We start from the raw sequence: 26,658 nt of genomic DNA, 5'->3' as shown, positions 1-26,658 counted from the left end.
AAGTAGTTGGAAAGTGAAGGAACAGAGCCCAGAAACCGGGATTCACCAGAGAAATAATGACTTATCAATAAGAGCTTGCCAACATTCAGTTGGTCCAGAGGTACGTCCCAATGCCCACCAAGAGCCTACCCTGAAGACTCAGCAGCAAAGACAGCAGGAGGGTTTTCCTGTGCAGGGAGGAGCCACAGACATAAACCGATGCACGCTATAACACAGTGCGTGTTCTGATCAAGGCAGACACACAATGAAAGTCAAGGGAGTACAAACAGGAGCGGTCACTTGTGCCTAGAACAGAGTAGGTCTCACAAAGGTAGGGATATTTGACCTGGGAAGCCATTCCCAAATCACCCAGGGAGAAGTCACTATTTCCTGACTCCATGACCCCTCTACTGCTCGCCACCCCAACATTGGGCCCACCATAACTGTTGGGTAATCAGTGACTTAGGTGTCTGTCTCCCTGCACAGTGTGTGAGCATCCCAAGGGCAAGGACTCTGGGCACTGTCCACGGCTCAGTCTCAACTGCCCGGGAAATATCTGCTGACAAAAAACAAAAGAGGTTACTTCAGGTTATTAATAACATGGCAGCTACCCCTCCTTGAGCATCTACTAAGACCTGCTATCGCTGCAAGTACTTTGTATGCATGATCTCATGTCCTCCGCACAAAAACCTCAAAAGGCAGATTTTATTATCATTATCCATTTACAGATAGGAAGACTGAAATTCAGAAAGATTAGGTAAATTGTCCCAAGTCATACAGCCAGTGAGTGGCAGCTCAACTTTGAATCAAGGGCTGAATGGAAAGTCAGTTTTCATTCACTGACAAACAGATCCCTTTTCCTTTCTCTTTCTGCCGTCCACCTTGCATCCAGATATACGGACTGCCTGTAGTCTATTGTTCAATGGGACCAAAGCCATTTGTTTCCTAGAAAAGAACAAGGGATGTCTCTTGTTATTCTTCTAAACAATGACTGCTAACCATTACTGAGTAAACATCATGGGGAGGGCGGGGAGACATGGATAAAATTGTGCTTACAACATCAGTTGAAAACATTTATTAAGAAGGAACTGTGTGTACCAACTGGAACACAGTCCAATGTTGGAACAATTTCCAAAACAGATCAAGTGAATAAATGAAGGAGAAAGAGGATGTACAGACACCATTCTTTCTGTAAGAGAAAGGATATACAATAAACAAGAAAATGGTAATGGTGGTTGCCCCTAGGGAGAAGGACTGGCAGCTGGAGGCAAGAAAGACCCTTTATAATTTGTTCCCCTTTGAATGACTTGCCTTTTTTTTAAAGTTGATTCATTTATTTTGAGAGCAAGAGAGATGGGGGGGGGGGCGGTTGAGAGTGAGTGAGAAAGTGAGGGGGAGAGGGAGAGGGAGAGAAAGAGAGAGAGAGAGAGAAAGAGAGGAGAGAGAGAGAGAGAGAGAGAGAGAGAGTCACAAGCAGACTCCACACTGTCAGTGCAAAGCCTGATGTGGGTCTTGAACTCACGAGTTCCGTGAGATCATGACCTGAGCTGAAACCAAGAGTTGAACACTTTTTTTTTTTTTGGGGGGGACAGAGAGAGACAGAGCATGAACGGGGGAGGGGCAGAGAGAGAGGGAGACACAGAATCGGAAACAGGCTCCAGGCTCCAAGCCATCAGCCCAGAGCCTGACGCGGGGCTCGAACTCACGGACCGCGAGATCGTGACCTGGCTGAAGTTGGACGCTTAACCGACTGCGCCACCCAGGCGCCCCTGAACACTTTTTTTTTTAATGTTTATTTATTTTTGAGACAGAGAGAGACAGAGCATGAACGGGGGAAGGTCAGAGAGAGAGGGGGACACAGAATCCGCAGCAGGCTCCAGGCTCTGAGCTGTCAGCACAGAGCCCAACGCGGGGCTCAAACTTACAGACCATGAGATCATGACCTGAGCTGAAGTTGGACACATAATCGACAGAGCCACCCAGGTGCCCCCCAAGAGTTGAACACTTAACAGACTGAATCACCCAGGCGCCCCATGAACTACCTGCCTTTAAAAAGAGAAGCCATGTGTGATATTTTTTTTCTACTTCTTAAAAAAATAAGATTAAAAACACCATTTAAAAAAAACACTTTTTGCCAGGCTTCTTCCAAATGCTCGCGTACATATAACTGCAACTGCGAAGAAGTATGTATGCTTATGAACAAAAGCTGGGTGGACTTCATTTATGGTAAAACAGAACTGTGAAACAGCTTTGGTCTTTCATGCTGAGGTTCACCAATTTCACTAATGTTGCAATAGGTTTTTGCAAATAAATCAATAGCATTTTGAAGACAGAGATACAACATACATATAAGCAGCAGGGACAACGTGCCACACCTTCTTCTTAAATCCCTTCATCTGTTCCTTCAACAAGTATTTAATAAGCACCTACTACGCACTAGGCAAAGTGTCAGACAGATTTTTTTTTTTTTTTTAAACAGCAGGTCATTAGTTTCTTCCCCCCTGCCTTTCAGGAAAATATGACAGCATGCTGATGAGAATGCCAGAGCAAGCACAACGCTTGATGTTCTCAGTCTCACACCATCCTCACTCAGCCTAGAAAATGGAGGTCTGGCAAAGAGATTTGTTCAAGGTTATACAAGAAGTGAAGGCCTCAGAATTACCAGTCCTGCTCTCTTTACATGCCTCATGCTATTCTGTTGTGTTGAAAGATGAGTAGGCAGGGAAGGGAGAAATGGACCCTAACATTGAATGCCTAATATATCAGGTGCTTTCACATACCTTGTCTCATTTATTCTTCATAACAACCTCTCAATGTGGACACGATTATCCTTGTTTCACAAATAAGGCAAACAAAGCTCTGAGAAGTTGAGAAACTGTTGTATAAGACTTCCAACCTGACCCACCTGACTTCCAAGCCAGAGCTTTCACCCTCCATACTGAAGAGGAAAATCAATTTAAAAAGGTAGACTGGGGCCATATCGCAAAGAGCTTTGGGTTCAATATTTTCTATTGATGAAGTTTCTCTCAACCCTGGGTATTGTCACTCCAATAATAACAAGCAAAGAGACGATCCCCTCATTATGCAATGCATGTTCTAACTTTTGTGTGCCACCAAGTTTGGGCTTTCCTTTTAACCCACAGAGCATGATGGTTATCCAGAGGGCAGCAATCTCTGAGAACCATTTACACAGTTTCTGCCAGGACAGAAAGGGAAAACTCACACATGCAAACTGCTAGGCCCTCTGGGTGCCCGCCACACAAGCCCAGGCCCCAGTAAGGACCCATCCCTGAGACGCCATTCCCATGATGCCACTGGGCCACCACCACCCAGCTGAGAGGTAGCGAAATAGGCCAGCGCCACAGTGGTTGGCCTCCAAAAGTTCCATACCTCTTAAAGTAAAGAAAAATGCAGGCCAGTGCAGGAGAAGCCTCTTTCTCCTGCAATGCAGGTAGGAGAAATGACAGTGTGTTCAAACTGCTAGTGAGTAGAGGTACTGTGCACCAAAAAGTCACACACATGGGTTCCCTGCTATCTTCTGGATAGGAGGGAGCCCTCTCATCTTGATTTCTTCTCTCTGCCCCTGTAGGAAGCTAATGAAATTCTCACATTCCTTTCTTTTTAGTGTCTTCCTTCTGGAACGTGGTAAAATCAGAGTTCCTACTTGGATGGGAAGGAAGAATTCCATAAGGCTCAAGCCTAAGCCTCATGACCCAGCTCAGAGTCCTCGCTGGGGTTGGGGTCTAAAGGTCAGCAAACAATTAAATGTTCCTCGGTTTCCACCTGCCATCGCTCCCTGCCACAGCTCCCTCAGTGGCCTTGATCCAAGACAGGACTGAGTCTTTTGGGCACTCTCTGCGATAAACCTCATCCCAAACTCAAACAAGAAAATGGTCTATTAGAAATACCTTTCTCTTTAAACCCCTAGTCCGTGAATCCAACCTCCCTATCGGCGAAGACGAAGGAGACTCATAACTTTAGCCCATAATTTGCTCAATAAGCATTTTTCCATCCTAGCCTCACAAGTCCCCTGGGAGGCACACAAGGCAGGTTGCGCGCTGCTACGGATGCTCGTTTTGCAGAGGAAGACACAAAGCTCAGAGAGGTGAAAGACTCTCCGGGGGTTACACAGAGGCAAACGCTTCTGAACCCTCATTCCTGTTCTCCCCCCTCACCAGGCTGCCATGTCAGTCTTTTGGAGACTGCCATTGGGAAGATCTGCAGCAGCATCTGGTACCAGGACCCTTCAAGCTTCACACTAACTACTCTTCCAGCAAGCAACATTTCTCAAACACATTTCTGATCATCGAATGAATGCCAACCGCCGGCCCCAATCGAGGCAGGCCCCCCTGCAACAGTACAGGGAAAGCCCCTGAGATCGTGAAAAACGACGCGCCCCACTTACCGCACAGCGTGTCATAGCCTAATAAACGGGGCGAGCTAAGATCCAAGTCGGCCTCAAGAGAAGCACAGGCAGGCCCGGCCAACCCCTCTGGCCCAGCGGCAACCCTCGAAGCCTCCAGAATATTCAGAAAGCCCAAAGCTCGCGCGCCCACCCAAACCCCACTACAACGGAGAGAGCTGCATTCCCTGCTCCGGAGACCACTCACCCTCTGCCAGCTCGTCACCTGAGGCACCGCTTCCGGACCTGCAACCGCTCGGTGCCCCGCCCCCCGCCCCTGCAGGTCTCCCTGGCCCCGCCCTTTGCACCTGTGGTTTTTTTCAGGCCCGGGCTCTCCAGCAGCTCAGACCTCACCTCGCAGCCCCCTCCCACTGCCTAATCTGTGGTCCCACCTTGCCCCGCCCCCACACCTGCAGCCCCCTCTTCCCCGCCCAACTGCCTCCACCAGCCCCGCCCCCAACACCTGCGGCCTGTCCCCACCTCCACCCCCACACCCACTGCCCTTCACACCAACCCCTCGCAGGACGAGCGCGCCTAAGGCCCCCCGCGCCCCTGAACCCTCCCAACACCACCCCTGCCCCCCGGCCCCGCCTCCCTCCCCGAGGCCCCTCCCCGGCCCAGCGGCCCCTCTGGGTCCCGCCCCCCGCACCTGCAGCTCCCTGCGGCCCGGCCCTCAGGGCCCCGCCCCGCCCCGCCCCGCGGGCCGCTCCTCTCACCGCCCGCTCTCGCCGCCGCCGCTGCAGTCCCGGCCGGTCACCTTGACGCGGGCCGCAGTGGCTGCCGCCGCCTCCTCATGGCCCTGGGAGCGGCCCAGGCGGCAGCGGCGCCTTCGCTCGCAGGCCGGGGCCGGGCCGAGCCAGGCCGGGGCCGGGCCGGGCGCAGCTGGAGCGCGGGCCGACGCGGGAGCGGAGCCGGTGCCCAGCCGCAGTAGGAACCGTCCGCTCCTGGGCCTGAGCGGCGGGCCGTCCAACCAATCGGCGCGCGGCGCCCGACCAGCCCACCCAACCAGTTCGAGGCAGAGGCGGGGACACGCAAATCGGCCGGCTAGGAGCGCCAGTGCGCAGCCGCTGCAGCTTCGGTCCTCGCTGGCCTCGGCCTCAGTTCCAGCCTGAGGACGCCCTCTCAGCCTGTAAGGATGCTTTCCGCGGTCTGCACACCCCTCTCAGCGCCCTGCCACGCCCATTTTCTTCCTAGAAATAGCAGTGCATCTTATTCCCCGTACATCCTTCCAGGCCTCCTCCAATCTCCCCTTGAAGTCCCTACCTAGGATTTATCGTTTTGAACAACAACAACAAAAAAAAATGGTTTTGTGAGAGACATCACCTCAATGCTCATTCTATTCAACTCAGAGGTAGGCAGAGAACACAGAACGCCAGAGCCGGAGGAAACCTCAGAGAGCGGGGGGTCCAACGCATTTACTTTACAGCTGGGAAAATTAGGCCCCAAGAGGTGAAGGGACTTGCCCAAGACCACACAATTGCAAAGCGGGGAAATGAGCCTGCCCCTTGTCTCCCTGCTCCCACATCCTTTACTCTGTGCCAGACACGAAGAGGTAGGCAGGGAGGTCAAGTCATTTGATTACAGTCGCAGAGGTAACAAGTTGCAAACACAGTCGAAGTCAGGTCTGTGACCCCCTGGAAGTCCAGAACCACAGTAAGGAGCCCCGACATCCTCCCTTACTCCCATTGATTCTCGGGCACAAAGACATGTAGAACGTCATTTTGACAATTTTCAAATTCATTTAGAAGTTACGTCCGAGTATGGAAAGATTTGGTTCTTGTGTTTCCCAAAACTTACAGAGGAAAAAAAGAAATGATCAAACAGAAAGAAAGTCAGTAGAAATTAAACCAGTTCTAAGTTTTCAGGGACCTCAGAGGGAAGTTTCAGCCATTTTGCATTAAGAAAATCATCATCATCAAAGAAAATACCTTATTTTACTTAAGGAGAGCAAAAGACAATGTAATGCAATAGTTCTGCTCAAAGCCCCTGGATTCAGAAATGCACAGGGTTGTGGTTGAGTACAAAAGCTGGAGAGACAGATTGCCTGAGTCCAAACTCAGCAAGCTGTGTGCAGGTAAGCAAGTTACTTATCGTCACTGTAGCTCAGTTTCTTTGTTGAAAAATGAGTATGCTGAAAACAGCAGCCTGTTCAGAAAGACTGTTGGGAGGATTAAATGAGATGATATGTGTAAGAGAGCCTAGTACCTAACAGGAGCTCAGTAAACATTAGCTATTGTTATTGCTACCTGTGTGGTGTAGGGCAAACATGGAAAGAGTTTGGGACAGTGCTTGCAATATATGCTTGCCAAATGGCATCTATTAATTTCTTTTTATGTCTATTATTTTTGAGAGAGAGAGACCATGCAAGCAGGGAGGGGTAGGGAGAGAGGGAGACACAGAATCAGAAGCAGGCTCCGGGCCCTGAGCTGTCAGCACAGAGCCCGATGTGGGGCTGGAACTCAACAAGCCGTGAGATCATGACCTGAGCCGAAGCCGGATGCCCAACCAACTGAGCCACGCACATGCCCCGTAAACCCAATTTTGAAATGAGAAAGGATCTCAAGAGATAGTTCTCCAAATAAGGTATACAAATGGCTAATGAGTACATGAAAAGATGTTCAATATCATCAGCCATCGGAGAAATGCAAATCAAAACCACCATGAGATACCACCTCACACTCATTAGGCTAGCTATAACACATACAATGGACAATTACGAAAGTTGGTGAGGAGATGGAGAAATTGGAACCCTTGTACACTGCTGGTAGGCATGTAAAGTGGTGCAGCTACTTTGGAAAACAGTCTGGCAGCACCTTAAAAGGCTAACCTTGGAGTTACCGTATGACCCAGCAATTCCATGCTTAGACACATACCCAAATGAAAACATACATCCATACAAAAACTTGTACATAGATGTTCATAACAATATTATTCATAATGTCCAAGAAGTGGAAATACCCCAATGTGCATCAACTGATGAATGGGTAAATAAGATGTGGCATATCCATACAAAGGGCTATAAAGAGAAACAAAGTACTGATTCATGCCACAACATGGATGAACCTTGACAACATGGCAAGTGAAAGAAGGCAGATCACATATGATTCCATTTATATGAAATGTCCAGCACAGGCAAATCTATAGAGACAGAGTAGATTAGTGGTTGTCTAGGGCTGGAGGGATGGAAGAGTTGGGGGGTACTGGCTAAGGCATGTGGAGTTTCCCTTTAAGATGATGAAAATGTTCTAAAACTGATTGTGGGGATGGTTGCACAACTCTGTGAATATGCCACAAGCCGTTGCATTGTACATTTTTAATTATATAGTGTATGGATCGCATCTCAATAAAGCTGTTTTAAAAAGTTGTCGTAACGTCAGATCAGTCATGTCACGCCCATGCTCAAACACCGTGTAACAGGATATGGAGAGGATCTCAGCTGCATTCACTGGCGTCTGCATTGCCTACTGTCTCATGTGTGATGCACTGGTGGAGTGCTTGCAGCATTTCATGTGTTTGAGTCACTCAATGAAGGGAAGGAACTTTTGAACCACAGGAGGAAAGGAGGGTTGGAGAAGTCACCAAGGGGCAATCTCCCAGGCCAGCTGCCTCTCTGGGTAGACTTGTACTTCATGGAGAGCCAAGCTTTGAAACAGTCCAAGGAGCTGCTTTCATTAAAAATGCTGATCAACAGGGAAGCTGTGATAAATAGACTCTAGGGTGGCCCCCACAACCTGCACCTCCTGATGCCCTTGGCCTATGTGATCCCCTTCCCTGAGTGTAGGCAGGACTGACTTGCTTCTGACCAGAAGAAGGCAAAGGTTTTAGGATGGATGTTATTATGTTGCATAAGATTATAACCCATCTTGCTAAGAGACTCTCTCCTGCTGCCCTTGAAGACACAAACTGTTGTAAGTTGCTCTATGGAGAAAACCACGTAGCAAGGAACTGAGGGCAACCTCCACCCAGCAGCCAGCAAGAAACTGGGACCCTCAGTCCAGCAACCTGCAAGGAACTGAATGATACTGATAATCACATGAGCTCGAAAGCACACCCTTCCCTTATCAAGCCTCAGATGAGAGTGCAGCCTGGCCAACACCTTGATTACAGCCTTGTGAGACCCTGATGCAAGGGGTCCAGCTAAGCTGAGCCTGATTCCTGACCCACAGAAACTCTGAGATAATAAATGAGTGTTGTTTTAAGCTGTTCCATTTGTGATAAAATTGCTATGCAGGAATGTATAACTAATACAGCGGCTCAGCCCACCCTGTCCCGGTGCCCAAGAGGCAGCTTCTGTGCAGAAGCCATCAGTGTGCCCCAGTACAAGAAGGATTCTGGAATGCAGAACTCCTCCAGATGCTGGGGGCTTATGTCTTTGGGGGTATCAGGAGGCAGAGGATAGGATCTGGAAAAGAGCACCATCCTTGGGGTACAGATAGCAGTGGCAATGGTGAGATGCCCCCAAGGGGAAGCAGCCATCAACATGGGCAGTAGAGGGAGACTGGAAGAACGGGAGTTGAGAATAAAGTTTTCATTTTGGTCAGTTCTAGAAAATAATGACTGCTTTGCCACTTCACAGCTATGTGGCCTTAGACAAGTTTTCTCATGTATGAGAAGGTAATAATATTTAGAGTACCTACCTTGTAGGGTTCTCCTGAGGAAAAGTGGTTTAATCCTCTAGTGGCCACGAGAATGCAGACCTCTGACTATCAGGAGCTTATGTAATGAAGGGCCCAGCTGCTGCGTTATGAAACCCAACAAAGCATTTGCACTAAGGCAACACTATGTATGGGCTGCACCCAATGACGGACCATTGCAGGGATTCTAATGCATGCCTGCCCCTGGGTGACAATGATAGTCCTCTGATGGTCATCTTTGGCTCAAGGACTCCTCAGCAGCCTTGCTGAACCTCCTTTAGATTGCATGGTAGTACAGGATGCTTCCACACACTTCCTTCCCTTTCTCCTTCCCTTGGGTCAGGTTTGCATCACAGTCTCATGGCTCTCTCAGCCTTCCTGAGCTCCTTACTAAAATCACTGCATGCTGGATCCTGTATGGCATCTGCTTCCCAATGAATCCGGACTGGCACAAGAAGTACCAGGAGTGGTCAGGGAAGACAGGTGGTAAGATGCAGATTTAGGATGGGCTTACCCACTGCCTAGCAGGCAGAGGATGCCCTCCTGAGGAAACACAGATGGTCCTTGGAACGAGATGATGGCTCAAATGCTGAAGATTTCATTGTTGGTGACCTGGGAAGATATCTCTGTGGAGGAGATTACTGTGGTAGGTGCTGTGATGCCAGCATGTAAAATATATGGTGCCTACCTGACTTAGTCGGTAAAGCATGCAACTCTTGATCTAGGGGTCATAAGTTCAAGCCCCATATTCATTAAGAGTCCGATTTTGGCTCAGATCATGATCTCACGGTTTGTGAGTTCAAGCCCTGCATCAGGCACTGTACTGACAGCTCGGAGCCTGGAGCCTACTTCAGGTTCTGTGCCTCCTTCTCTGCCCTTACCCCCACTTGTGCTCTCTTTCTCAAAAATAAACATTAAAAATTTTTTCAAATAAAGATTTTAAAAAAATAAAAAAGTTTTTTTAGGGGTGCCTGGGTGACTCCATCGGTTGTGTCCAACTCTTGATCTTGGCTCAGGTCATGATCTCAGGGTCATGAGTTCAAGCCCTGCATTGGGCTCCGCACTACGCATGGAGCCTACTTAAAATAAATAAATAAACAAACAAATAAAGTGGTTTTTAAAATAAAATATATGGGGAGAACAATGTCTACAAAGACAGGAAGTTAGTTGGTTACACCTAAGCTGTATTACAGAAGGATAATGAGAGACTGAGTGCTATTAAGGAGCAGTTAATGGCTAAGAAGAGCTGAGGAACTCTGGAAGCAGCTTACAAAGAGACCCTCATCACATATGGTAGTGGAAAACAGACACTTTAATGGCAGGCTGAAGATCTAATTGTTAGAGTCTAGAGCTCCAGAGATGTTTGTAGTTCTTGGTTCCCACAGCCAAGGTGAGTGTTGGACGAAGGTCAGGGCCCCCCGGTAGGGAAAACCTAGGATCCTAAAAGGTGGGACAGGGATATCTGGATGTATGTCCCTGAGGATATTGACTCTGCAACGTGCATCCCAGGGCCTTCTGAGCTTGCCAAGCTAGAACACCTTTCCTTAGTGAGAGCAAGAGCCACCACTGTGCTATCAGGTGCTACAGAAGCCCTTCCCCACAGACGACAGGTGCCCCCACCTCCTCTCCAGGCTGCCAGGCTGGGCAGTTAGGGTTAAATCCCAGCATAATATGGCTCAGGAATGCACCAGACCTGATAAGGGGAAAAATAGACTATATACTTAAAGAATGCAAGAATTAGCCATCATGTGCTGAAAGACAGGGGAGTTCCCCTCAGGTTGGATTTTGTGGGTGCTTGATCAAGGAAGCTGGAATGCAAGTCTAGACAGGCAAGAATTCATCAACTCAGGAACATGTTCTTAGGACACTTTCTTTAACATCCTAGCAAGGACCCCAGCTACTGGAGTGGCTCTTAGAAGCCTGAGGAAAACAATGGCCAATTCTCAGTGACATAGAAATATCTGAATTGCCCCAGTGGATGGTAGAAGGGGGCATGGTGACATGGACATAGAGTTACCCTATTAAATGGTTTCTGTATTTGGAAATTAGCCTCTTGCTAAAATTTATTTGTAATCCCAAAATAAATACAGCACTTTCGAGATCACTCACAGACACATACAAAATTTTAGTCACCTGATGTGCACGTTCCCAACAGAGGTCAAAGCAAGCAGACTTTCTACCTTCATGTTCAATGCTCCCACGGTACACAAGTGTCCTTCCTGAAGCCTATCTAGCACCCTGTTTTTCATTTTTGTGCGTCTTTTGGTGATTTAACTGTTTAAAATTATCCCTGGGCATAATGCTGAAGTGCTGGATAGTGTTCCTAAGCACAAGAAGGCTGTGATGGGACTGAATGAGAAAGTGCATGTGTTAAATAAACATTTCAGGCATGAGTTATAGTGCTGTTGGTCATGAGTTCAATGTTCACTAATCAACAATACAGTTGATCCTTGAACTAATGTTCAATGTTCAACTAATCAACAATACAGTTGATCCTTGTAAAACATGCATTTGCACTGTACACATCGACTTATACATGGGGAAGGGCAGAGAGAGAGGGAGAGAGAGAATCCTAAGCAGGCTCTGCTTTATCAGCGCAGAGCCTGATGCAGGGCTTGAAATCACAAACTGTGAGATCATGACCTGAGCAAAATCAAGAGTTAGATGCTTCATCAGCTGAGCCACCCGGGCACCCCAATATGGCAGCATTCTAATTCTATACTTTAGTTTTTACATTTAGCAACCATAAGTCAGTAGATTCAGCCCCACTTTCCCTGTGTTCCAAAGTCAGGTTTTTAGTTGGTCAAGGCTGAGGGCTGGCTCCAGACCCGGTGAAGTCACCAGGGCAATCTATCCTGAGAGCCAACTGGTTGACCTTCCCCTGATACAAGCCTCACTCTCTGCAGTGATATTCTTTATGAAAAAGCCATTTCAACGTTGGCATTTTCTTTTTTTTTTTTTTTAATTTTTTTTTTTTTAACGTTTATTTATTTTTGAGACAGAGAGAGACAGAGCATGAACGGGGGAGGGTCAGAGAGAGAGGGAGACACAGAATCTGAAACAGGCTCCAGGCTCTGAGCCGTCAGCACAGAGCCCGATGCGGGGCTTGAACTCACGGACAGTGAGATCATGACCTGAGCTGAAGTCGGCCGCTTAACCGACTGAGCCACCCAGGCGCCCTCAACGTTGGCATTTTCTATAGTAGACACTCCATAAATATTCATTGAATTGAGTTCTACTGCCTCCCCATGGACACAGGGGAAAATCTGAATTTCTTAATAAGAAATAAAATATACCTCAACATCTGTCTCCAGTCACCCTATCCACCCTCATCTCCTATTTACTAGGATTTACAAAGCATTTACTATGTTTCATCTCATGAAATACATGATTGCATTCAATAAATACAGATGTGCATAGGTGTCATAGAGGCCATTATGTATAAATTATTATACAATGTGACATCTATCATATGTTGTATGTACATGCATACAATTTAACCTAAATAGTCTCACACAACCTATGTCCTCTGTAAGTTGTTTTTCCACACTCAACAATATGTCATGGACATGTCTCCATGACATAAAGGTTTATTTACACATTTATATCACCATTTTAAATGATTCCCTACCATAGCATTGTAGGAATGTACCAGATTTACCAATGAACATTAAAGTGGCTTCCAATTTTTCAATATTATAACCAGCACTAGAATGAGTAAATTTATACATCTTGTTAGATCATTACTTATTATATTGTCTTATTAAGTTAAATTCTTAAAAGTGGTATTGCTGTATCAAAGGGAATGCATATTTAAAAATTTTGAAACATGGTACCAATCTACCTTCCAGAGATGCTACATGGACTTATATTTCCAACATCAGGGTATGTCTTCTCATTTCCCACCCCCACCCCCAATCAATGCTGGGTATTACCCCTGAATAAGTAGGAAAATGGTCCCTCATTATTGTTTTGATTGCTTTCTACAGAGGTAAAACATCTTTACTATGAACTTACTAGCCTTGAGTATATATTCTTCTGTGGACTGTTTCTTTAGGTCATTTCCCTTTCTAAAATTGGACTCTTCAGGGCTCCTGGGTGGCTCAGTCAGTTGAGTGTCCAAGCCTTGATGTCAGGTCAGGTCATGATCTCATGGTTTGTGAGTTCAAGCCCCTCACTGGGCTCTGTGCTCACAGCGCAGAGCCTGCTTGGGATTCTCTCTCTCTCTCCCCTTCTCTGTCCCTTCCCCACTCGTGCTGTCTGTCTCTCTCAAAATAAATGAGTAAAACTTTAAAATTAAAATATAAAATAAAATTGGACTCTTTGTCCTTTTTCAATAAATTTTAATGTTTGTTTTTGAGAGAGAGACACACACAGAATGTGAACGATGGAGGGGCAAGGATAGAGGGAGACACAGAATCCAAAGCAGGCTCCAGGTTCCAAGCTATCACCACAGAGCCCGATGCGGTGCTCAAACGCATGAACTTTGAGATCATGACCTGAGTTGAAGTTGGATGTTCAACAGACTGAACCACCCAGGCACCCCTAAATTAATTTTAAAAGTTCTTGCTCTATAGGGGAGCCTGGGTGGCTCAGTCAGCTGAGCATCCAACTCTTGATTTAGGCTTGGGTCATTATCTCATGGTTCATGAGACTGAATCCCACGTAGGGCTATGCTGACAATGCAGACTCTGCTTAGGATTCTCTCTCCCTCTCTCTCTCGCTGCCCCTCCCATGCCTGTGTGCTCTCTCTCCCTCTCTTAAAGTAAATAAACTTTAAAAAATAAATTCTTGCTCAATATATTGCCAAGGTTTACTTCTAAACTTGTAGCAGTTTTGGTGGTGTTCTTGTTGCTTTCAGTAAACATGTTTTACATCATGTATAGTCAAATCTATTGTTTCCATTTCTTATCCTTAAAAAGATCTTCCCCAGTGCAAAAGCAAATAAGTCATCACCTCCTTTTTAAAAAGACTAGTTCCTTCATGGTTTCATTTTTCTACTATTAACTATTTCATTCTCCTGAATTTTGTTTCTGGTCTGGCCTCTTCTTCACTTAGCTGGGCCTCCTCCCTCAGATTGGGTCTCTGTTGGTCTCTCCTCCCTTCAGCAGGATATAGATTCTTAAGGGATCTCAAAATGAGTGTCAGGCAATATTAGCCCTAAGCCTGAGGTCTCCACTTGCAGGATGTCCACTGGTTCCAGCCAAGGAAATGGAATTTATACCCAGTGGAGGACTAGTAGCCCTTCTTTTGTTTCATCTTTTTTTAGTGTAGGGGCGCCTGGGTGGCTCAGTTGGTTAAGCCATCTGACTTCAGCTCAGGTCATGATCTCATGGTTCATGGGTTTGAGCCCCACATCAGGCTCTGTGCTGACAGCTTGGAGACTGGCACCTGGTGCAGATTCTGTGTCTCCCTCTCTCTCTCAAGCAGGGGGAGGGGCAGAGAGAGAGGGAGACAGAGAATCTGAAGCAGGCCTAGCATTGTCAGTGCAGAGCCTGACATCGGGCGCAAACCATGAGATCATGACCTGAGCCAAAGTCAGTTGCTCAACCGACTGAGCCACCCAGGTGCTCCAGACTAGTAGCACTGCAATGCTTTTCCACGGTGCACCAGGGCTGGCAAAGGCTCATAATAATGTAATTCCTTCAGGAGACAGCAGGAGGGAGTGGTGTCCTGGGATCACGGTCAGACCATCTGAAGTTTGCCATTCAGAACCTGCCAGAATGGCTGTCTTAGTGCCCAGGACAAATCCCAGGTGTAGAATACCCTGTCTCTGGGTCCTCTATCCTCAGAGAGCACTCAGGGTTACCAGGCCATGTCATTGGCTCTTTAGGGGGAATCAATGAGGCTACAAGCCTCAGTTACCCACACAGAGCCCAATTCTTTCCATCTGAGCTTAGACCATCATACCCAGATAGCACCTGACACTTTATAAAGGGGAATATTTCCACAAGTAACATTGTAGGCAGAGAGGTGCTGGGTTGACCTTCAGGTGGAAGAAGTCGCCAGTACTCACAGGGTCTGCAGCTGCTCATCCCGAAAGTGGGGCCTTTCAACCAGAGCCTGGTGGCAGGAGGTTCCTACAGGCCACCCTGGGGAAAGGGGGACCAAGCAGCGGAAGAAAAGGACGGACTAGTAGTTTAGTGATCGAACTCCAGATGTCATTCCCATCTCACCACCAGCTTGGCCAGGGGCTGGCAGGCAAGTAGGGGTGAGCAAGGCCGGAGCATGGGGAGGCAGTTGTGTTGAAAAAGGCAAAGAGGAAGTGAGATGAAACCAGCAAACGCCCCCACTGCCTTCCCTCTACAATACACGCAAGGCGGGCATCCCTTTGCTCAATGGAGTCAGTGCCAGCGGCCCGTGAGGTCAAGAAAGCCAGAGCACCCTGGAGAGCAGGACAAGAGAGAATCGGGGGCCACTGGGAGAAAAGCTCTCCAAGGGAATGTTCCAGGAAGCCTCAGGAAATCCAGATGCAAGAATCCATTCTCAGAGCCCAGATTTCCCAAACTGAAGGTGGCTTTTGACGCTCACATTAGTATTTGGAGAAGTGGAAAGAGTGAAGCTTCGGAGGGGGTAAAAAAATAACAACAAAATCCGCTGAAAACAGCTCCAGGGATCCGGATGTGCAATGAATAGAATGCCTGGCAGAGACAGGCTAGTTAGAAGAAGTCACACGAAAGTAACGTGTTTGCCAAAGAAGTGTTCTTCCAAGTTGTGGATTCCACCACCTCAGTTCCAACAAAATTCTGTAAGAAACACGTCTCATGATAATATTTGTGAAAGCTCTGAAGTGGAGGGAGGTGGGCAGGCAGAAAAGGGAAGAATGTTCCCTTGGCCTAGACTTCAGATGATATGAAACGTTAGGGTTCGGGAGTGAACGGTCAAGAAAGAATTTTTGAGACACCTTCGGTGGAAGAAGGGTGGTTTTATTAAAGCACAGGGACAGGACCCATGAGCAGAAAGAGCTGCACTGGGGTTGTAAGAAGCGACTGATTATATACGTCTAAGTTGGGGAAGGGGTTAGGCTAGCGTAAGTCCCTAAGGAATTTGGAAGCAATGTTTCCAGGACCTTGAGGGGCTAGCTGTTGTTAGGGTAAGGTCATTTACTACTGTCTAGTAAAACCTTACCCATGAGACCCTTCAGATGTGTATCAGTGGGCCCTATGTTTGGAGGATGATTGCTAACATATATCTTGGCGGGGGTGGGGGGGGGGTGTGTAGAGATAAAGGAAGTTTCCAAAGGGATTTTCATATGTTAAAATAGACTTACAGGATCCTGAAGATCAGGCTAATGCCAAGTTAAGGCTGCCTTTTGCCTTAAGCAAAGTATTAACATTTGAGGTGGCTAAGCTCCTTGAGCAAGGTCACTCTGCCCTCCCAAGTACAGGTCAAGAGGCTGTAGTTCAATTTCTTTCTAAATTTCTTTTGCCTTCATTCTCCACATCATAGAGAACATAGCCCATGACATATTTAGCCTAGAGAAGCCCAGAGATGGCTGGGAGACCGTAATGTTCTCACTGAATATTTCAAGCATGTGTGGTCCTGGGGAGTGGAAGGAGGGCCAAGGGTCCAACTCCAAGGAGGCAAACTTTATGCTCAGGATAAGGACGTTATCATGGAAAGCTATCAAAGATGCAGAGTCTCCGGAGAGGTAGCCAATTTCCACAAGCAAGTAGCAACTGGAGATTACTTAGATGGACGACTACTACTGTAGGACTTCCGGTATTGGGAGATGGGGAGCAAGCAGTCTGGGCGGAGCCTTCCCACTTATGAGAGTGTAAGGGTCGTTCCCTGCCAAGTTGAGCAGTTCGGGGAAGGAGGCGGAATTCAAAAAATGAGTTCCCCTCTGATTTGCACATTTCAAAGAAACACACACACACACACACACACACACACACACACACACACACACACGGCACCTGAAGGTGGTATGAGCCAATTGGCAGGATCCATTCTAGCTTGGAGGCTTGGGCCATACACAGCCACTACTGGGGCCCAGAGGAGTGCAGGGAAGAACAGGGCAAATCTTGTGTTGGGACACAAAGAAGTGCCCAAGGGCTGATCAGAGTGCCAAGACCAAGGCCAAAAGGGATGAAGAAATGTTCCGAGTGCCAGGACCTCACTGCCCTGGCAGCAAAGCTTGAGGTGGGCTTGTGACATAGTCATGGGGGTGGGGGGATGGAGCGGAGGCACCACAACCGCCAGCAACACCTAGCCAGCCAGGACAGATGGGAATGTCACTGTCCCCTAGAGGCTCCGTCAGACTGATTAGGTCCAAGCTCCATTAGGTCAGATGCAGGAACAAAAGAAAGCCCTAGCAAGCAACCTCTTTTGAAGATGAAGGGCAGGGGACCTATTTGTTGTCTCAGATGGGACAGGAACGGGATGCAGCTCTGCCCAAGTCGGCCGTGTAGGTGAGTGCATTATAATCCACCATTAATGTAGACGATTCTCCTCCCACCCCCTCTAGAGTGATAGTACGTTCTCGACCACCGACAGCTAGGTCAGCAGGCTTCACGATACACCTTCCGCCAAGCAGTGGACAGCAATCCCCCAGTGAGGGCTCCCGGTGAGGGTTCCAGGGCATGACCCCAAGTTGATGTGTTCTGCACGTTTCCTTCCAGGTGGCCTCTTTCTGCTATTTGTGTTCTGAAAAGTTTTGAGCTGTATTTGCTGACAAAAGGTATGCAAGTTAGGTCTGTTGTGAAAAACAAAAGGAAAACATCACAGGACGTTAAACATAAAAGTCATTGAGGCATGAGGGGCTTTCAAGGAAATGGCCCAGGAAACAGGGATGAAAATCAGCCAAGCAATTAGGGATTGTTGGTTGTCCTTTGACATTATAAAGGACATCATAAACTTTATAATGAAGCCAGAAGGGTTCAGCCAGTTGTATGAATTACAATAGGAAGAAACCAAAGGATCGTGCCTTCAGGACAAATGAAAAGAGCCAGCTGCTGGCGGTGGCCTTTGTCAGCAAAGCAGCTCAACACAGTCTACACACCCCTGCTCCAACTCAGTGGATCTGCTTCAAATGGTGCTCCCATTTCAAGAACCACATCCCCTCGGGATATTCCTCTAGCCCTGTCAGAGAGGCTGGCCCCAGACTCTGGACTTGGGCTGCCTTTCCAGCCTTAAAGAGAAAGCAAATCTATCGGAAGCCATTGCCTCACAAATTATCTGAGCCACGAGAGTCCAGCTCCATCTTATGGATAAACCGGGACGAAAGAGGGTGAGGCACCTGCTTACCGTCATGGTCAGGCACAGGCATGGCTAGAAGTCAGACCTGAAGTCGATGCACTTTCCCCATTGAGCCCTCGATTGCCTCGGGAGTCCCCCCCCCCCCCCCCCAGCTGGCACGTGAAGCTAGTCCCTAGTCCCTACGCAGAGCTCTCACACCGGGGTCCATCTCGTTGCCCTCCATCTCATTGCCCACTTCGCTGAACAGGAGCCCTGTTGAGAGGGGAGGCCCTGTTTTACAGCGAGGAGCAAGGAACGAGTCAGCTCCAGCAGACTAGGAGCCAAGTTTAATCCCTGCCTGTTTCCCAACCGTGCTGCCCTCCCTGCTAGAACCTCCCAGAACACAGGCACTTATTTGCTCACTCGTTCAACCCTTATTGCTGCAGTGCCAGGTCCTGGATCCCCGCTGTCATGAAGCTGACATCATAGGCCAGAGGGAGAGACATTAAGTGAACACATCAGTATATAATTATCAGTTAAAATACGCGCTGATGATGTAAGTGATGAATCACTCCTAGAACCAGTATTATACTATATGCTAACTAACTAGAATGTAAATAAACGATGGACACGCGCGCGCACGAGAAATACATACTCTGAAGGGCAGGAGGAAGTGGGAAGGGGCCTGACCGTAGGAAGGGTTCCCTGACGGAAGGAGGCCTGAGCTGCAATCTGAGGACGAGTTAACTGGCTGGCAGGGAGAAGACGACTGGAGGCAGCGGAAACCACGCGTACGGCTCCACGCTCTGCGGCGGGAGCGAACACGGCACATCCCGGGGAGCCGAAGGGGTGCTTCCGCAGGCACGTGGGCACAGGAGTCACCAGCGATTCGTTCTAGGGGAGACCGGGCGCACACAGCGGCCCCCGACAATCAGTCTTCACCACACGGGAGAGAGGGATATAGAAATACACCTACTTCTTTCTCCTCTTCGCAGCACCGCGGTGGCACAAGAGCTTCTTGTGAAATCCCAACCTCTCAAAAGCAGCGGTTACAGAAATTATGCCACGGCAGACGTCGGCAGAGCCAGCGGGACTCTCGGAGGCCGGAGGGGCAAATGCAGAGGGAGGCCACAGCACATTTGCTCTAGCAGCATTTTTATTTACAAACAGCAATTTCCATTGACTTTATACCATAAAAAAGCCATTTACAAGCAAGAAACGAGAATTCAGAACAAAATTAAGCAGCACTGAAATATTCATGTCACAAATCTAAAACAAAATGAATACAAGAGTAAAATATCATTTGAATAAATAGTCTTAAATTCATGCTATAAAATAATCCTTAATGGCAAGTTACTAGTTGATACAGCATCCGCTTAGCTAGCTTCATTTACTTCATATGGCGATGAAGTGTGGACTTGTGAGGTTACCAGTTTATATTGCAAGATAATGACACTGTGTTAAGTCATTCAAATTGCTCAACCATTTATAACGGAAAAAAATGTTAGCCCTACTAATAAAAGTGGTGAGAGAGAGATGGTTTTCACATTAGGAAAATGATCATTCTCAAAGAAACCAGGTAAGTTTACCTCTTACTATAGTCAGGGCAGCAACCAAGGGCTTGGGCGGCAAGTCCAAAGGTTGAATTCACAGCATACTCGTCACCGAGGGGCAGCAAGAGGTCTGGTTACTGAATCTGCTGCAAGGCTTACTCCAGGGCTGGAGCCAGAACTAGGGCAGCCCTGTCTGTGCCAGCCCCAGAGGGGAACCGGGGGAAACAAGGTCCTCTTCCGGGCAGAGAAGTCGGGCACTGGGCAGAAACAGTGGGAACGCTCTGGCACTTACTGAAGAAGACGTGTGTGGCGTGTGACAACCATTACAAATTTGGAACAATGTGAATGACTCTTCTGAACGTTCAGTTCAGTTGCACTGAGTAATATGAAATCTATGATTTATGAACTAGATAGTTCCATATAAAGAATTTACATAATTCCCCAATACTTTCATATATAAAATTTAATAAATAACCCTGACCAGTCTAGAAGCACCATTCAAGGGGCATGTGCCCTTGGAAAATAGTTTAGGTGTTGCATATTTGAGTCCCTTTCAGTGGAGGCTTCACAGGAAACCATTACAGAATTTAACAATAACAAAGACAACAACAAAAATCACAGTAACTAATAGAAAAAGTTGTTAAAATAAAATACATTGATTTCTTGAAAGTAAAGCTCATTCACAGAGATGATTCCCACCCCCACCCCCACCCCCAGCCCTTGTTTTGTGTTCCTGCAAATTCTTCCTAGAGTCTAGGCCGTCAAAATAAAAGTAAAAATAAAACCGCACACGAACATATGCAGGCCTATGGTCTGGGCTAAGGGAAAAACAAAGACTTGGTTATAACTGCTGTCATGAGAAAAGACATCTACTCATGCTCTGGAAGATTGAAAAATTTTCAATTTAGTTCTACAGTATATTCTGCTTAACAGTGAACCGACAGTATCCTTTCTGCTGTATTAAAAAAACACACACACACACACACAAACACACACACAACAAAACCAACCATACACACACGCGCGCACGCGCGCGCGCACACACACACACACACACACACACACACACACACACACACGAGAAACCAAAACTGCCAAAGCAGAGCCAATTGGGAGGCTTTCCGCTAACCAAAAAATGAACTTGTCTTCGTGTGCTGTATTTACAAATATAATTTCTAAATGTATTTACAGCTTTAGTAGAAATTAGAGGGGAAAGAACTGATCAGAACGAAAGGAACTGTTTAAAACCCACAAACGTTAGTAAAGTATAAAATTCTTTGTTTTCACAGTTTGTAATAGCAGGTTAAACACCTATAGAAAAGGACGCTGTCACTGTCTTCACATTGTCTACGTATTTGAAAAGGTAGCTCAAGGAGAGACTCAATTATGAACAGACCTGTATGAATTCAGGATATGTTTTGCTGTAAAAGATTTCTTCACAGATCGCTTTTATCTGAATTGGTTTTTGCATCTGTTAGAAACGAAACATCTAACCTAAACCTGTACAGAGATAGGGACTTTGCTTTCCAAAAAAAGAGTTGCTCTAAGGAGTTACACAGCGTACTTCGTCTGCGGAGACGTGGAGGGAACTTCGGGGAGAGAACGTTTCTGTTCTGTGGCCATGTTAATCCTCCTGGCACATCCTCCTGTGACAAGGCACAATTGATTGCTGCTGCCCGATCTGAATGGAGTTAACCTTCCACCCGCCACGCACGCCGAGAAACACGACAGCGTGCTCGCTCAGAGAGGCTACCCAGCTCGGTGCTGGCCTACGCGCTGCCTCCTCGAAGCCCTGTGGAACCTTACAGTACTGGGTTATGGCTTGAGAATTCATTCTTAACACTGCTAGCAGTGGAAAGGGTAAAGTGTTAGCAACATGAATGGGAGCAAGTGGAACTTGCAAAATGCGGAATCATGGTTCTTAGAGAGAAACTCAATCAATTTTCTGCCCCTTAACAGTCCCATTACAATGGTTGAACCTGAACTGTACAATCAAAGCAATGTATAGTTTTGTCAAAGACAATTTTGGATAAGTCACTCTTTGGTAAACTCAAACCAGTGAAACAAATTGACAAATACACAGAACTCCGTGTAAATAAGGTTAAGACTGACAACGGTGACAAGAAGCAGGATATTCGAGGTACCTGCCCCAAGTGCTCTCCCCTCCTGACTTGTCTCATCTATCGCGGAATGCTCTGGAAACCTCTCAGAAGGCCCCAAGCCTGAGTGAAAAGGAGGTGTTCCTTCCCTGAGCCTGACCTCTCATGTCCTCCATTTGGGCGTTTCTTGTCACGAACTTAACTTGTTACCACCACACAAATTTTTTGCATTTAATTCTTAAAAGAAAAATCAAAACCCAACGTATTCGTGTAAGGAAAAAAAAAAAAAATCACAAACGTTTACCTGAAACCCCAGAACATATTTAAGTGGGTAAACACTGGGGGTCCGGCCTCCCCTTGAGGCACGCAGCTTTGACAGGAGTTGAGCGAGTGCTTCAGGGAGAGCGCGCACCCCTTACTTAGGCAGTTTGACAGGAAAAGGCATACTATATACCCGATTTAGCAAACGCTGCTCCTCGGGAGCAGCAGGACTAGAGTGTCATCTGTACGTAGTAACACTGATGTGTGGCGCAGCCGTTCACGCGGGAACAGACAGATCCTGTGTGCTAGAGACGAGCTACCGCACAGCGACCACCCCCGGGGGCTTAGCACACACAAGGGCCCGAATGATTTTCTTTTCTCAACAAAACAAAACAGAACAAAACAACGAAAACAAAACAACAAAAACAAAAACCCCCAAAACCTCCCCCGGACACCCCCTACCTCCCACCATTCTTGGTATCTTAAGAGCCAAAAAAGCATGGAAAACCAGCAAACGTCCATTTCTGTACTCCCTCAACTCCTAAGCCTCTCGAGTTGTGTCTTTTTATGTCTATTTTTCTTTTGGGTGGTTTGCGCCGTTCTCCTGGGGAGACGTACTGGCTGCGGGCTTCAGAGCCAAGGTTCTCCAGCAGGGAGTCTGGAGCGCTGACATCCTACGGGCAGGGCGGCCCGCAGCACAAACTCACCGTCAAATTGCTTCCGAAAGTACTCTGTCAGGGTGCACAGTACCAAAGCGAACTCGTAGAGCCTGTTTTGTTTACTAGAAGCAGACGGGTAAACAAAGTACAGAGCTGAAGACACTTCGAAAGTACTGACAAGACATTTTTCAAATAGGACTCAGGTGTGTTTTGATACAGTAATGCGTTTGCCAGCAAGCACATGCTTTTGAGGTCTCTTTTCAAGCTATAAACTCAGGAGAGGGAAAAAAAAATTGTAATTCACTATCACCGTTAGATTTCACATTTTCTACAACTATACTGACCTAAAAGATACAGAACATAAAAATAGCACCACGTGACCCAAAAAATGGTGACACACACAGATTTGGTGACACACAGAGTATCTTAGAGGGCTTTTTGACTGTTGGTTTCTTTAAGCAGGAAACACTGAGAGTGGGGGAGCCACTGAGGCTCTCGTTAGCACACACAATACTAAGATAGATATATTGCTTGCAATTCCCATAGAGTATATCTTTACAAAAAGTACAAATTCCAAGTTCTGCAGTTTCCCTGGGAACTGCATGTAGAAAAAGTTGCTGTGCACCTGAACTAGCTGTTTGAAAAGAGGGAAAAAAAAAAAAAACCCACAACACTGCTTGGAGAATTTTGTAGACAGAACTACAAATCCCTTTCCTTTAGTGTGAGTACTAACTCATGGTAGAGTGATTCGATTTAGTTACCTGGTGTGTTTCTACAGTACGGAATGAAGGTAGATTCGTAGGCCAGTAAAAACATTGAAAACCACTGCTCCTTTGGGGCTGGCTAATATAACACTACAATATGTAAAAAGGTCAGCACCACGGGTCATCCAGCTTACCTACTGGACAACGAACAAAAATTCCAAACGGTTTCCAACTAGAGTTGAATACATTTTATGGCATTTGGTTTATGTACTTGTTAGGAAGCAGAGCTATGAACACTGTGATTTGCTTTGCTTGCTTTTGGACACAATGATTAATATATATGAAAACCTATCAACATTCTTTTGTAAGGGAAATAAAGGGGCAAAACCCTAACATTGGGTGGGGACGAGACAGAGTCAAAAGCCCTGTTCACATTGTATTAAATTATATATTCCTCTTACATTCACCTCAACCAGAATAAAATCAAATTTGAGAATGTATATATACTATATATATAATAATCGCTTTATTATATATATATATAAATTGTCTAACTACCCCTTAAAAGTAATTTTAAATTAGAAAAGGTTACCCATTTGTATCAGCTGACGGCATCCTAGTCTCTCTCCGTGGAAACGCACTGGTGCCAGTGCACACAACGAGAGAGTATGCCTCTTGGCAGAGAATGTAGGGTCAACCAGTTGGCATAGCTAAATCACTGGCAGATTTGGGATTAAGAGTTCAGCCAAAGAGGAATACTGTCAGCCTGTGTTTTCCCTGGATACGTTGCCCTTCATGCTTTGAGCTCCTTGGGAGAGGGAGGGCGGGGGAAAGGATAAACACAATGAAGTGTTCCTTCCAGAAACCTTAGAAGAACTGCCAAGAGACGGAGAGATTTCCAGATGGTTGGGAAAACCAAAGATTACAACAAAGCAAATCACAAATATGCATTGATTAATGTGCTTTGTTTGGGTGCACTTCGTTACCATCTTAATCAGGAGCATCAGACACTGTGTGAATTTCCATCCGGGAATCTAGGCCCATCTCTGAGGCCGACGCATCGTTTTCTAGTTTCTGTTCCACATACACGTCTGTTCTCTCGGGGGACTCGATGCGACTCCTGACTTCGGCTACACCAGGGTGGTTCTTCCGCAGGTGCTGGTTGAGGGTACCTTGGAATGGAAAGCACTTGCCGCAGATCTCACAGCGGAATGGTTTGTCATCAGTATGGCCCCGGATGTGGTACTCCAGTTGGTCCTTACGTGTGTACTTCTTCCCGCAGAACTTGCACACAAAGGGGGTGATTCCCATATGGAGCCTCATGTGCCTGTCGAGGCTTCCCTTCTGGTTGAAGGACTTTCCACAGTAAATGCAGATCAGCCTCTCGTTGTACGGGTACCAGTGCCCTCTTGCACTCCTCTCCCGGGGGCTGCTCTCATACCCGGGGTTATTCATCATCGCTTCACTGTCAGAACCCTGCACCAAGCCCTGCAGATCACTGTGCAGATGGACAGACAAAGCCCGCTTTTGGCGAGCACGCCCTCCTCGGAAACAGCTCAGCATGGATCTGGACGGGCTGGAATTACTCAAACTTCCAAAAGCTTCGGATACGCTGGCTGGCTGTGAGGCCGCTTGGGAGTAGGAATATGCGTGCTGCAGCACGGAACCGTAGGACCCCACGTTCACTGCCACAACTTGTTCCCCATCCACCATCTCTGTGTGGTACCCGTCGTCCCCCAGGGAGGAGCTGTCGGAACAGCTGGGCCGGTCAGACTTCTCCATCTTCACTTTCACCTCAGTGATCTGGCTCTCCCTCACCAACAGGTCCCCTTGCTCGTGGTCCCCCTCTATCTGAATCTCGTACTCGGAAACGCTCCCGCTGCTCCCTCGGTCCGAGTGCCCTTCCTCCTGTAAGCGGCTGCGCAAAGCTTTGCTGGGCGTCGTCTCCATCCGAAGATCGCCGCTCGTGGTGGGCTGCCGTACCTGAGAGCAATACGGAGGGGAGATCTCAACCGGGTTGGCAAAGAAGCTGCTGTCCTTAACTCCATTACGACTCTCTGATGTCTCCTCCGCACCAACAGTAACAGAGTCAACATCTCCGACGCTGATTTTTGAATGGATGCTCTCCAGGATCTGCGTGCACTTGTCAATGACACACTGCATCTGAAGAAAGCTGGCTGCAGTCAGAAAACTGACAACATCCTTCAGCTGCAAGGACATTCTTCCAGTGTAACAAAATGAAAGCAACTGTTCAAACACATTGGGATTTTTAATCACAGATATTGACAAGCCACTCATGGTACTTAATGCTGAATGGTCCCGGAAATAGGGGGAGCTGGCAGCGAGGACTGCTTTGTGGGCTCGGAATGGCTGACCCTGAATGTGGACAATGATGTCACATAGTTTCCCTTGCAGGCGGAGTTCGTTTAGCTGGCTCAGAACAGTGCTGCTGTACTCGGGCACATCAAACTGAATAAAACTGCTGCTGTCCATTTCTACTGACATGAAGCGTAATCTGCAGAAAGAGAGAGTTTCATAATTCACCAGTGACTCCTCACTAAGTACAAGCGGCATAAACACAAGCTTGCAAACATAACACCACCACCACCACCACTGCAGCTACCATGCCGCCTGAGGGTCAGCCTTAGCATTCTTCCTCTTACTTATTTTCAGTCTTTCATGTCTTGGTTAATTCACCGAAAGTCAGATAACCTAAAGATCAATCCGCCTAGTGCCCCAACTGCCTACCATTCATCTTCATCAAAATTATCACATGGTATATATGTCAAGTCCTCTCAGCTCAAGAAAAAATATTTCCCTGTTTCACTTCCTTCTGAGGATTTGGAATACTTTGTAAAAAATAAGCAAACTCATGTAAAGAATGTTCTGCCTCATTTGTATGTTTCCAATTGGTGTTTTTCAAGAAGATGGCACACTGGATACACCGAATGGAGCTAAACCTTTTTCAGTTTAGAATTTGAGTTGTTGTCTTGATGTGCCTTTTTTCCCCTTCAGGTCTGCACACCTTTATATCCTTTTGGATTGGTAACGGACAGAACAATGCTCAATCCCTTTCAGTGAAGAGTTTTAGACAGGAGGAGTAACAAGAGTGATGGACACACCGCGAGCATATTGCTGTCCAACAGTGCTCCCAACTGCAGGTGGGCACACCTTGGGACAGGCTGGC

The 26,658-nt window shown here is 47.1% G+C and overlaps 2 protein-coding genes across 15 annotated transcripts in view; both read right to left on the bottom strand.

Annotated features, from left to right (window-relative positions):
* The window catches only part of RALGPS1 (Ral GEF with PH domain and SH3 binding motif 1), a 311,034-nt gene that overhangs the window by 264,567 nt on the left and 19,809 nt on the right, over positions 1-26,658 (bottom strand). For 4 of the 12 annotated variants that reach the window (XM_078436474.1, XM_081790943.1, XM_081790944.1 and 1 more), the window contains exon 1: positions 5,098-5,335. The exons of 1 other annotated variant lie outside the window; for it this stretch is intronic. The gene's annotated coding sequence lies outside the window, so the exon portion shown is untranslated. Of the gene's footprint in view, positions 1-4,384; positions 4,543-4,589; positions 4,679-5,030; positions 5,053-5,097; positions 5,337-26,658 lie in introns of those variants that run through there. 7 more of the 12 variants (XM_081790945.1, XM_081790946.1, XM_081790947.1 and 4 more) reach the window with 6 other exon arrangements.
* Positions 24,067-26,658, bottom strand: part of ZBTB34 (zinc finger and BTB domain containing 34) — a 42,104-nt gene continuing 39,512 nt past the window's right edge. For all 3 annotated transcript variants that reach the window (XM_060608606.2, XM_060608609.2, XM_060608607.2), the window contains one exon: positions 24,067-25,986. In XM_060608606.2, coding sequence (XP_060464589.1) covers positions 24,462-25,986 — 1,525 coding nt within the window. In that variant the 3' untranslated portion in view covers positions 24,067-24,461. The remainder of the gene's footprint in view (positions 25,987-26,658) is intronic.

The sequence above is a fragment of the Panthera onca genome, chromosome D4 (genome assembly GCF_046562875.1).
Source record: "Panthera onca isolate mPanOnc1 chromosome D4, mPanOnc1 haplotype 2, whole genome shotgun sequence".
NCBI classification, from domain to species: Eukaryota; Metazoa; Chordata; class Mammalia; order Carnivora; family Felidae; genus Panthera; species Panthera onca.
The sequence above is the reverse complement of the archived record's forward strand: the minus strand, read 5'-3'. Positions and strand labels throughout refer to the sequence as shown.